The sequence below is a fragment of the Acanthisitta chloris genome, unplaced genomic scaffold (genome assembly GCF_000695815.1).
Source record: "Acanthisitta chloris isolate BGI_N310 unplaced genomic scaffold, ASM69581v1 scaffold1324, whole genome shotgun sequence".
Lineage (NCBI taxonomy): Eukaryota > Metazoa > Chordata > Aves > Passeriformes > Acanthisittidae > Acanthisitta > Acanthisitta chloris.
The window spans coordinates 4,771-17,011 of record NW_008667448.1 but is presented as its reverse complement, the minus strand read 5'-3'; the positions used below and the strand labels follow the sequence as shown (position 1 = coordinate 17,011).

General features: G+C 38.6%; 1 protein-coding gene across 1 annotated transcript in view; it reads left to right on the top strand.

Moving 5' to 3' along the window:
- LOC103800120 (cadherin-8-like) overlaps positions 1–7,710 on the top strand; it is a 57,699-nt gene extending 49,989 nt beyond the window's left edge. Inside the window, exon 3 of the mRNA XM_009072481.1 lies at positions 7,402–7,710. Coding sequence (XP_009070729.1) covers positions 7,402–7,710 — 309 coding nt within the window. The remainder of the gene's footprint in view (positions 1–7,401) is intronic.
- The last annotated feature ends 4,531 nt before the right edge of the window (positions 7,711–12,241 follow it).

Sequence of the window (12,241 nt, the reverse complement as noted above, 5' to 3'; positions counted from 1 at the left end):
AACTTCTGGCTAGGATGTTGAATGGGAAACTCCTATGGCTTATGACTTTTTACAGCCGTCCCCATCCTTTTCCTCTATTGAGGAAGGAGCATCAAGTCAGACTCTGCTGGCAGTAGAACTGACAGCCAAAAGGGAACAGTCCTCTGAAGTCATTCCTGGAGATTTCACACAGTCTTACAGGTAGTAGAAACTGCAGCATAGTTTGTGTCCAAGACTGACAAGCTGGAGGAGGGAGTAAATGGCTTCGCTGTGCTTTCACTGAGTTGGGAAAAGAGTGACAAGTGCAGGAGGGAGGCACTGTTAATTATAATGCCTGAAGCACTGGAATTGCTAATGTAAGTGCCTGACCCCAAACAGTGGGAGATGACAGATACTTTTTTTCCCCCATAAAGACACAAAAGAGGGAATATGTTTTACAAGACTAAAGCTGCGTGCAGTTTTTGAGGCTCTCTATGCCCAGCTTTCAGATCTCCTGTGGTGAGCCACAGTGCTCTATAGATGAAATAATAGAGAAGGAAATGAGATGGGAAAGGATTCCTCTTTGGCAGTGTGACACAACTTCATTGCATGTTTCCAAGTGTCAGAAACAGTTGGGTTAAAAAAATCCAGCCCTCCTTACAGGAGCAGTGTCTGCTGGAATATAAGAAGGAACAGCAGTCTGGGTTCAGAAATAGTTACATGAACTCCCAGCCAGGCAGCAAGCCAGCTACAAAAAGGTGCCAGCCAGCTGGGGCCACTTGACACAGGACACTTGGGCGTTAAATGGCTGCAGAATGCAGGGACAGAGGTGGCAGTCCAAGCTGCGGTGGGACACGGGTCATGTGTGGTGGTGGTGTTCTCAGGACAGAAGGGAAGACAGATGGTATTCCCAAATGGAAAGGGCCAAGACCAGAACTAGGAAAACAGAAAGCTTTAGCTATCATCTGGCTTAACATAAGGATTCAGAAGCAGCAAGGTATATAAGAAACACATACAGGAAAAATCAAGCTGAGGCCATGGTTGGGGAATGAGGATAACAAGGGCAGAAACAATTCACCTTGGTTTTGTTGCCATCACAACCACTGAAGATGTACATGTGAATGTGAACGACTTTGCATCTGGGAGCATGGTTTCCTCCTCCCTCTCAGGAGGTTCCCCTGGTAGAGGGAACACAGCAGTGAAACAGAACCAGCAACACATAAAAATTCTCATTACAAAGTAATACTGAGATTAACTGGAGGTAAATGCACAAAGCTGTCTAGGGATGGCTTGAGTGTCCTATGGTCTGGATGTTTTTTTCTAATATGAATCCTTGTGAGACTGAATGCAGGCTTATCTCTTCTCCCATCTGTAAAAACAAGTATTGCTATAATTTTTATCCCAAGACATTAAAGAAAAATAGATGCTAAAGATTATCAGTTCAGCCTGGTGAGGAAGGTGATAGATGGCACATACAGAAAGGATCAGTGGCACTGTGGCCAGGAAGGATTTAGATCAAGGTTCAGTCATGAGCTCTTTTCTTCCATCAGCTGGTCATAATCAGTGAATTAGAATAAACTGACTGTTAGATTCCAATCTTCTCTCCAGATTTCAAACAACAGTTCACTCTAGTGTACTATGAGATGATAGCAAAAGGTAAGCAATGAAAAGCTGTTTGTGCACAGTTGCAGCATGAATATAAACAGAGACAAAATTAGCAAATCAAATAGAATAAAAAAGCAGTAGCAAAGAATAAACAGATACATAAAAGGAACCATCTGGAATCAAAGATACTCAAATGACATGATAGGAAACTGAGGCAGACAAAAGCAGAGATTACACTCTTAAATGAAAGTGTTAGGGATATTATTGCTTTAATTCCCTTTGAATATGCTTATGAAACTGCAGCTGAGAAGTATGAGCAGTAATATCTTCTGACAGTTACTCCAGAGGCTTCAAGTTACATGGTTCTTGGATCTCAAATGAAACCTTTGTCATCCACAGACATGTCTGTTCCATTTCTGGAAGTGTTCCAAGTACTAACATTATGTCAAGTGCATCAAGTCTGTGCCACAATTTGTCATTACCCTGAATAATAATGCAGAATATTTGGCTCTTCTCTTCCCCATTGTGCACTTATAATTCCCCTTGCTAAAGATGGGATCAGACTATCCATGGAGAAAATGAAAGTTTCTATTAGATTGCAATTGCATTCACTTCATTAATTCTGTGTTGTATGCAAGTGAATTAAATCTGTTTATAATAGTTGAATTCTGAATGATTCTTTAAACCATGGGTCAACAGTGAACATGTTCATTGTCCATGATGTGTCAGAGCACATCACCAATACACACAAAAGTCTTCTGTAAGTGTTCTGGTGTTCAGATTTTTAGGAAAAAAACCACCCCTGCAAAGCACATATAGAAAGAAGCATATTAAGAGTAAGGTGCATTACAGGCTTTGAAAGCACTGACATATATATAGAGAGAGCTGATTGTAAAAGTCACTATAATCTTTCCATACTTTCTCAGAATGAGCTAGAGCTTCTTAGAACCCAGCAGTTTCAGACAAGACTCATAAAAATCTGCAAATTCCATCTCTGTGTTGGTTAAATGGGGTCTGCCTCGTAGAAGAGGCATTTTATTGCAAGACAGGGGTACAAAATGGAAGGAGAACCTGAAGCACTAGGATAGTATTGGTGTGCTATGCCTGTGTCTGTGCAACATCAGGTGAAAATCAGTGATGCACTAGTTAATCCCTTAAAAAAGTTTCCTGAGTTAGGAAGAAGGATGATGCAAATTTGAAAATGAAGTTTTAAGGGCAGATGATGCCTTTCCCCTTGAAACAAGTACGGGGTAATTCCCTTGTAATTACATGAGGATGAATTAATTACTTTCTAACAAACTCAAATAAAAACTTGACTACATAATGCTGCCTTCTCTTTTCTTAATTAAAAATGTCCAGGAGCATTTTCATAATCTGTAGATTCACACACACATGTGATTTATTGTTATATTTATGCTTTTTTACTAATATGAGAAAATTGGAGCTGCAAATCCTCCCTTTGGTTATGCAGCTATTACAGCATTATCTGTATCCAGTTGTGCATCAACGCTACACCCAGAGAGGGCTGGAAGTACCCAATCCTCCTGCAGAGGCCAGGCAACAGCTTTCTGCTCATTCTGGGGATGGACCAGTCCCAGATGGACAAGTGCATTATGTACTTTCCTGATGGTGAACACATGGCTCGAACATGAAATTCCTTGTGCTGAGCAACCTGTTGTTTTGCCTACCATGGGTTTGCCAGGTAGCTGACTGAGAGCAGGTGAGACAATTTCCATCTGCAGAAGAGACTTATAAATCTGTCAGCTCAGAATTGCAAAAGAACTCCACCGACCTCCCTTGGAGCTCCTGCAGTCTTTGTCCACACATTAAGTCTGTGGTTGCATATGTAGTTTTGAGCCCAGAACTTGTTAAGAAAATGGTGCTTAGAATATGATGAACAACTTGCTATGGAATAGGAAAATGTTATACCAGTACCACACTCCTGGGTTTGTGTTTTACTGCCAGTTGGTACTTTTTGCATCCATGGAATACAGACGCTCTTTGAATCAGTTTCATCTCTGAAATTTCTCTGGTGTTGATTGCAGTTGTGCATGTTTGTAATGTATGAGAGTCTAAAGATATGTTATATATTTGAATATTGTGTTGGCAGTGCTTTTAGCTGTGCATTATTAGTGCAAATCCTGTTGGTTTTGTGGCAGTGCCCTGTGTGCACCGCTCCCGTTAATCCTGGCTTCATCGATTACCAGCTGTATTCTAAGATAGAATAGCAAGGGAATTGATGAAGATTAGGAACTGCTGTGGTCAGAGGGTTCATTTGGAATGAAGTTCATTTTTTAGGAAAAAAATGAACTGTGCTGAGGCTACATGGGAGCTATTAGTGGGGTATTAATCCAGGGCATCTGCATCACCATTAAAACTAGGAGAGGATCCAACACCTTTCCTGTTGCCATAAATCCAGGCATGAATTGGGAGATGGAGTTGCATCTGCTGCTTTAAGGGAGAGAGGTGTTCAGATTTATAGTCCCATGGGCAGAGCGGTGACGAAAGAAGAAGATTTCACTTCCTTTGAAGTCTAATGAACTGAATCTCAGGTAATGGAGTGAGTTTGCCTCACTCTGAATGTGCTGAAGTTTTGCAGTAAACATGCCTTTCTGTTGGTTTGGGGTGCTGTCTGGCAGTGAGGCAGAAGGGCTAGTATAGATGCTATCCTTTTTAGACAGAAATTCTAGCTGTATTCTTGATATTGCTCTGAAAAAATGAGAGGTCATCTTTCAGGCATAGGTGCAGCAAATAAAGTCATAGATGTGGAAAGCAGTTTCATATTTACATTTGTGAGGCTTTTGCAGCAGAAACTGATATTCACTTATCATACTCATTACGCCTCTCTAACATTCACCTGGACCCTATATAATTATGTGTTTAATGATCTTTAACCTTCTCATGAACACAGCTTGCTGAAGCTTGACGATTGCAGTCAATTATCATTCATGTCTGGTAGAAGAGAGGAAATATTACTTGGGGAAAAAATGCTGTGCTATCTGACTTAGAATTTCACTTCAGTTCTGTCATATCACTTTGTAAGTAGGTGACGATGATTTAATCCTAAATCCAAACAATTATATGATTGTTTAGAGCTAAAAAAATGGCTCTTCCATAGGTCATCTATTATAATATTTTTATATTAGAGTGTAAGAACTTCAACACCTAAAAGAGCTATTTTTGTGTGCCAGTCTGAATGTTCACCAGAAAACTACATATAATTTTAGTAAATGCCCATTTATGTTTTTTTTTTAATTAAAGGGCTAAAAAAAATTATTATCAGTTTTGCCACTATAAATCTTTGGGTAAAAAACTGATCTTCCACTCATCAGACTTGGCTTCAACTTTAATATAAAATGCTACTAGCTCTTCCACTTTTTATTTAATGTTTAGCCCTTCGTTTTATAGTGTTTCAAATAGCAATATCCATTTCTTTCTTTTGGTACAAAGGACTTTAACTTATTAGAGGAAATGCTTAATAGTAATCATGGAGAATTTTTTCATTTTAACTGTTGGTATCTCACTAGCACTGCAAAGGTTTTATAGCTCTGCATTAATGTCTACCAGAACTGATTTATGAACCGTAACTGCTGCTGGATATTATGGGTAAAACCAGAGATTATACTGACAGCCTCTCCTACTTATTAGCAAATAGCAGATTGGAGACTCTTTGAGCATTCTCAAATATCTGTGTGAGATACCTAATTTTTCCAGCTATTGCCTTCTTAGGGAATCAGATTATAGCCTTTCAGTATGTAGCTGGGTGAACTGAGGTGTTCCCAGTTCCTTGGCTGAGCTGTGCATGGCCAGACAATGCTGTGATATGACATCACTTAATTTGGCTATGAATATCCTGCCAACACCTTTATATGCAATGTTAATGGCATATAGATTTATTCAGGGATCAAACAGATGCTTAAATTATGGGCAATCTTTTTTAAATGCAAACAGATTCTGGCTTGATCTTGACAGGCTTCAGGGCCCTAAAAAAAGGGCCATAAGAACAATAATCTTAAAGGCAAAGAAGAGTCATGTTAACTTTCTGAGCAGACAAAACTGTGGTACCAACCAGCAGGAGAGTGCCACAGCTTAGTAAATGATGCTGATTGTTCTCAAGCAGGAGCTGATGGCAGGTGCAAAAAGAAAAACAGATTGAATTTTTGGAAAGGGGACTCAGCTGTCACTTGACACCTCTGCGTACATTCATGTGGGTTGGGTAGGAAGAGTGAACTGGATTGAGTCATACATATTCACAGCTAAAGTGCTTTGAGAAAGTTGTTAAAACAATGGTGCTGTAATAAAAAGTTGCCCAGCCAAACAGAAAACACAAAATGCTACCTCATGTAGTCAGTGGGAGTTCTGCTGTTGATGCAGAGCAGAGAACACACTGGTGGATAGGATTTTGTATGTGCCATAAACCAACAAGAAAATCAGACCTCACTGGTGTTGTCCACTGTGCTCATGGCAGCAATTCAGGATTCAAGTTTTCTTAGGTCCTGAACGACTTTTGCTGAAGGACCTGCAGAGCTACTTGTAGTATAACATAAGAATCTCCTTGTGGCTTGGCTGTAGCCAGTGTCATAAGGTGCTTTTTTCACATCTATTTTAATATCCTAATGCAGGTTCTTATAACAAATGACGATGCTGCTCAGCCCTGGCAACCTCTGCTATCAGTTGAAGAGTAAAATGCATAACCAGCAACAATTTCTGTTGAGCTGTCTGCACAAAATGAGCAAACAGGACCAAGTCTAGTATTAGCAGTTGTTGTAAATCATGTTGCAACCTAAACAGGCTGTATATATTTCCTTCAGACTATCTTTTGTGAGACAGAGATTATTTTTGATGACGTTATTAACTTTTTATTGATCATATTCAGTATGTTAAATTTAACAGTAAATAGAATTTAAAGCCCTATTGCTGTATATTTAAGTTATTATCCTGTTTTTTTGAATGTGTTGACACTAATACATATGGTCCAGCAATTGGCATGTTCACCCTTGCAACTTAAAAATTATTGGAGATAAGCTGATATTTAGTACTTGGCTCTGAGTCTATGAAAAAATCAATGGAAGTCCTTTGTCTTCAGTGTTCTTCAGTTCAGGCTTTTAATTAATAGAATTTAAAGTAAAGAAGCAAACCTCTCTTTATTATCCTGCTTCAGGTTATCATCATCCTGGCTTGGTTTTTGTAAAGACAAATGCAAATAATTTTTTTTTTTTCTAGTGGGCTTTGAGGAGAATGGGAAGATGAATATATGGGTTCTTCTTTCTTTTAGGACACATACTTTTAGAATCAAGGTCTTAGAGTCTGTTAAGTTTTGCTAACAGTTGAGTTGTGACATGGTTCCAAATTTCCGTGACTGCTGTCTGTTACGACATTCTGTAGACACCAGTGCTGAACCATTTTCAGTCACCTGGAAAAAATCTAAAAGTAATAACTAGAAATATGAAGCTAGATTAAAACGTATATTATTGTTAACCCTTCACTCATCCATTGATCTAATAGGTTAAGGACATTTTGTGCTTGTTCGTTTTGGCTGATAATAGTTCTGAAGGAATTTACATTTTAGAATGAGGATTTAAAATATATATATAACAGCTGCTTTTTAAATAGAAAGTCTAATTATGCCTATGATTGCATTCACTTTTGATTAGTATGCATACAAATCCCTGCTCTCCATGTGGATTCAACCTGAGCTATGGATCACTGGTGTTAGGATCTAAGTACAAAGGAACAGCTTGACAAAATGTATGGTTAGACCAAAGCAGAAAAGAAACCAACCCAAAATTCTGGGTGTAATTTTTGTTGTCTCTAAAAAGCTTTTTTTTCCCCTTTTAGTTGCACACAGACCTGGACCCTGGAAGCAGCAAAATCAAGTATATTCTGTCAGGAGATGGAGCTGGAACAATCTTTGTGATCAATGACAAGACTGGAGACATTCACGCGATGAAAAGGCTTGACCGTGAGGAAAAGGCTGAATACACTCTAACAGCTCAAGCAGTGGACAGGGACACAAACCAACCTCTGGAGCCTCCTTCAGAATTTATTATTAAGGTTCAAGACATCAATGACAATGCCCCAGAGTTTGTTGATGGCCCATATCATGCCACGGTTCCTGAAATGTCTATTGTAGGTATGTATGTCTAAACACAAACAAGCATTGTTTGCTTGCAGCTCAAACCATGCCAGGATGCTGATGAATAATAAGGTATTTATTATGTTGTTAGCATTAATTTGCATATTTTAAAATCTCTTCTTGGCTGAAGCTTTCATCTGCAGCACAATAGCAGAGTCCCTCAGTAGTAAGAAAATGACTAACAGCTGTATTGATGTGTCTTTCTTTGTCCAACACCACTTTAATGGGCTAAATTTATATTTCCCTTATGACTCTGTAGTTAGAGTATTTTTGTTGAGAAGGATTTATCAAGATTTGCTCTGGCATGACACTCTAATCCTATTGATACTTTGTTGATGTTTAATTATCTGTTTGTGTGTTTTCATGCACTTGCAGTGCGTTGATACATACTTACTTGTTTTCCTCCAAGTGAAACTGTAATCAGGCAAAAACATTGAAATGAAAGATGCTGTGTCTGGGAATTGATGGGTAGACTCTAGAGTGGACTTAGCCAATTAGCCATAGGATTTTCATGGATGATGGAAGGGGAAAACACAGGAAGCTGTGGAAAAAGATGGTGAAAAGGGAAATTAACTGTGTGCAAGCAGAAAAGAGAAAGGAGTAGAACATAATCTTCTTAATACATTTTACTTGTATTTATATTGTCAGATTAGTGTGAATATATTTCCTCATGGATTAATATATTAGAATTTTATTCTGCATAGTTTGTCCCTTGTTCTGTGTTTCAAATACAAGTATGTATTTCCAGAGGTACGTATAGATGTACTCAGGTCCTCACTCCCCACTGACACACACACAGCGAGTGCAGGTGATCTTCAGCTGTCACTGAAGCAAAAGGAAAGCAAACCCATCAAACCAAAAGTCTCAATTTCAGGGCAATATAAGAATTCAGCATAAGCAAAGACATCAAAATCTGGCCATGAAATGCAGAGGAAATTCTAATGTATTTAGTGTTAGGTTGAGGATAATGTGCTTTTCAGCGATTTGTCTGCATCTGTCAAAGCAAGATAATTGAAGGAGTGCCAAGGCACTTTGTAAAACAAAGCAGCACCCTATCACAAAGTTTCAAAAACACCATTCTGTCTTAGTTATAAAGAGGAGGAATGTGAGGAGCCAGAACCATCCTCTTACTCCCATTCAGTACAGTGAGTTACACCAAGTAATTTCCAAATGTGAGCATGGTGTGCTGACTAGACAGTGATACCTGAGGCTTCATTTTCTTAATCAACACTTCTCCAACAGATTTTCATATCTTGGCTGTATTGAATTGCTTGTGCTGAAGCTGATATGTGAATTTTCAAGCCTGCATGTCAGTTCTTTAACTAAAACAGAGGTTTAATTTGTTGTTACTTTTAATTATACAGCAGCACAAACATAATATAGCCCTGCTTTCTGAAGATATTTTTGCCAAGCTCTAGGTGACAAAGTGGTTTAATTAAATAAAATAACATAGAGGGGAAAAAAAAACAATAAAGAAGAGAAAAAAATAGGGAGTGGGAGAAGGAGGAAGGAAAACTGAATGCTATTATTCCTTATATGAATGGTCCTTATGTAGTATTGTAGGAAAAGAGAAAATGAATATTTTTGCAGACAAGAAAAGATGGTTTCTGATCACAAAGCCATTTATTATTGTATTAAATAATTTATATCTGTGCATATGAGCAATATTTATAATCTGTAATAAAGACATGGCCCCCATCAAGAAGCATTCGCTGTCAAGAAGAAGAGAAAAAAATCCCCAGAACTTTGACAGGAAACTAGTCAGGAGGACAGATTAATAAAAAACTAATGAATTACTTACGTCAGGTTTAAATATGGCAAATACAATGAGTAAGAGGGTAAAAGAGAATAAAAGGTGAAACACTAGTGAAAGCGAGAGAAAGTGAAACAATTGAGAAAAGTGTTAGGGTGAAAGAGGAGAGGAAAATCTAAAGGAAGGTCATGAGAGATGAATTATAAGATAAAACTTGAACTGGGAAAAGTTTATAACAGAAGGTTGTGGTGAAACACCCAATGTCTGGACACAGGGTAGGGAATAATGAATGGGCTTGCTGCTGGAGGATAATATTCCACCTGCTCCCCAAGCATGTTGGGGGAAAGAGAAACAGTTCTTCACTGAACTGCCTCTGGAATCACATAGCTCCACAGTTTTGTGTGTTCTTAGGCTGCATGGCAGAGTTCTGTCCAGAAGCAAGCTTGTTCTAACAATACAAACATGGGTAGAAATTTGCAAAAGATAATCTCAGAGGTCTGAGGTTTATTACTGTAACTATGCAAGTTTTGCACATTTATCCCTTGTAATCCCTGGGCCTTCCATGGTTTTTATATGACATTCCTAGGGGTGATGCTTTCAAGCTATTTCTCTAAAGAAGTGCAAACTTACACTCCTGCTGTTTTGTTGAAAAACTAACCCCATTCTCAGCTGTTGCTTCGAAGCTCAGAGAATGTTTTCCATTGCATTACATGGGCCATGAAGGACTGTAAAATTTGTGCAGCATAAACAGTCCAGTCTGTGCCTTAATCTTTGATGCTGCCAAATTTCAAGGCTGGAAAGCTGAAGATGAGAGGGTTGCCCTTTACTAACATTCTTCTTACTATTTCTAACAGTTGGACTTGATGATTTTAAAGGTCTCTCCCAACGTTGATGATTCTGTTCTGTGATTCTATGATTTCCTGTTTTCCTCTCTTAACCCATAGGAACCAACATCAAGGGCTGCATTAAATGTTTCTCTGTAAACTATTTTAACTTTCTTGAAGTTTTATTAGTCCTCTTAAAATTCCTTTATCTCCTCCGTGATGGTTTTAAGAAAACAGTCTGCTTTCAGAGTTCAAGGCTTTTTATTATTTTTCCCCCCACTAAGAGTATTTCACTTCCATTATCCACTTAGTAAATTCCCCTTAAAGAGATCTCCACCCACTGCCAATTTCAGCCTTGACATTTGTACAACACAGACATTACTAGGCCGTGTTCTTATACAGTATAAAGCAAAGTTCTACTAAACCTTTTCTTTCCTCAAAATGCTTATATCAATTATGCTCTGAAACAGAAGAGGAACTCATATGCTATATATATATATAGTTCTTATGTAATGAGGATGCAGTACAAGGCATTTTATTTTTGGACATCTAGGGAAAGCAATGCATAAGATACAGATGAAGGCATTAACCTTTCATTGTTCTGTAACACAGTCATGAGGTTCTAACACAGTGCAGTTTTCCTAATAGATACATTAGATCTGGTCTGATGTTGGAAGAGATGGACCATAGGAGTGTCAGTGGTGGTTTTGCATGACTATCTAGAACAGGCATGAGACACTATGGGGATGTGAAAAAAGGCTTCTAACTGAGAGTAGGTTTAGATTAGAAATTAGGAAGAAATCCTTCCCTGTGAGGTGCTGAGGCACTGGCACAGGTTGCCCAGAGAAGCTGTGGCTGCTTCATCCCTGGGAGTGTTCCAGGCCAGGTTGGATGGGGCTTGGAGCAACCTGGGCTAGTGGAAGGTGTCCCTGCCCATGGCAGGAGGGGAGTGAGATAAGTTTTAATGATCCTTCCAACCCAAACCAGTCTATCATTCTGTAATTCTAACTGCAACTGCAAAGTGTAAACTTTCTGCATGTGACGTGTGTGAATGTGTGCCAGTGGATGAGAATAGCACATGGCCCCAGTCTAGCCTGCTTGATTTCTATTCCATGTTTTGGTGATTTCTGGAAAATCCTGCTTCCCCCCTAAAACAAAAGGAAAGGATTTGCATGGCTTTCCTCCCACTGCTTGATGCAAAGACGATTAGTATTACCCTGTGTTATCTCTGGGAGGAATGATGCTCACTTTTCAGCTGTCTTCACAGAACACACACCCACACACGTACCGAGTGCTGCATCGCATCACTGTGCTCAGAGTTATTTTGAAATAATTTATTTCTCTCTGTGAGGAAAGAGAGCAGCACGTTCCAGAAAAAAAAAGAAAAAGTTTTGAGAACTAAATTGCCTTTTCCCTTATTTTGTCCTTGTGATCTTTTTTGTTCCTGTAATTCCTCCATAATCTACCATGGTAAACCCTGTGCCCCAACTCCAAAAATGATGAGTTTGCTTGTGAAAGCTAAGAGAGTATATGGAGAATATGTTCTTTGCTGAAACTGTGCACTTTGATCTTTTAATTCTGATATTAATTTCCTTAAGGAATTAAAGATCCAAAAGTGAAATCTGGGGAATCACCTCATTGTGACAGTATTGCATTTCACAAATAGGAAATAATTTCATTTGTCTGTAAATCTTGTTTAATCACTTTTAAATGTAAAGGGCATACTGGGTATGGAACCCAGTTAAAACCTGTAAAAAGGAAAGATTCAGCTAAGCTTCTGAGGGGAAGAACCCCAAGACACTTTTATCCCTCCCATTTTTTTATGAGCTTTGTATCTATGCCTGCAATGAAGAGAGAATATTATGTAAATGAATAAGCAATCTTAGAAGATCCACAGGGGTAATTGGAACTAGTCCTGTAGGTTACCTAAAGGAAAAAAAAAAAAAAAACCCAGAAAAAAAAAGA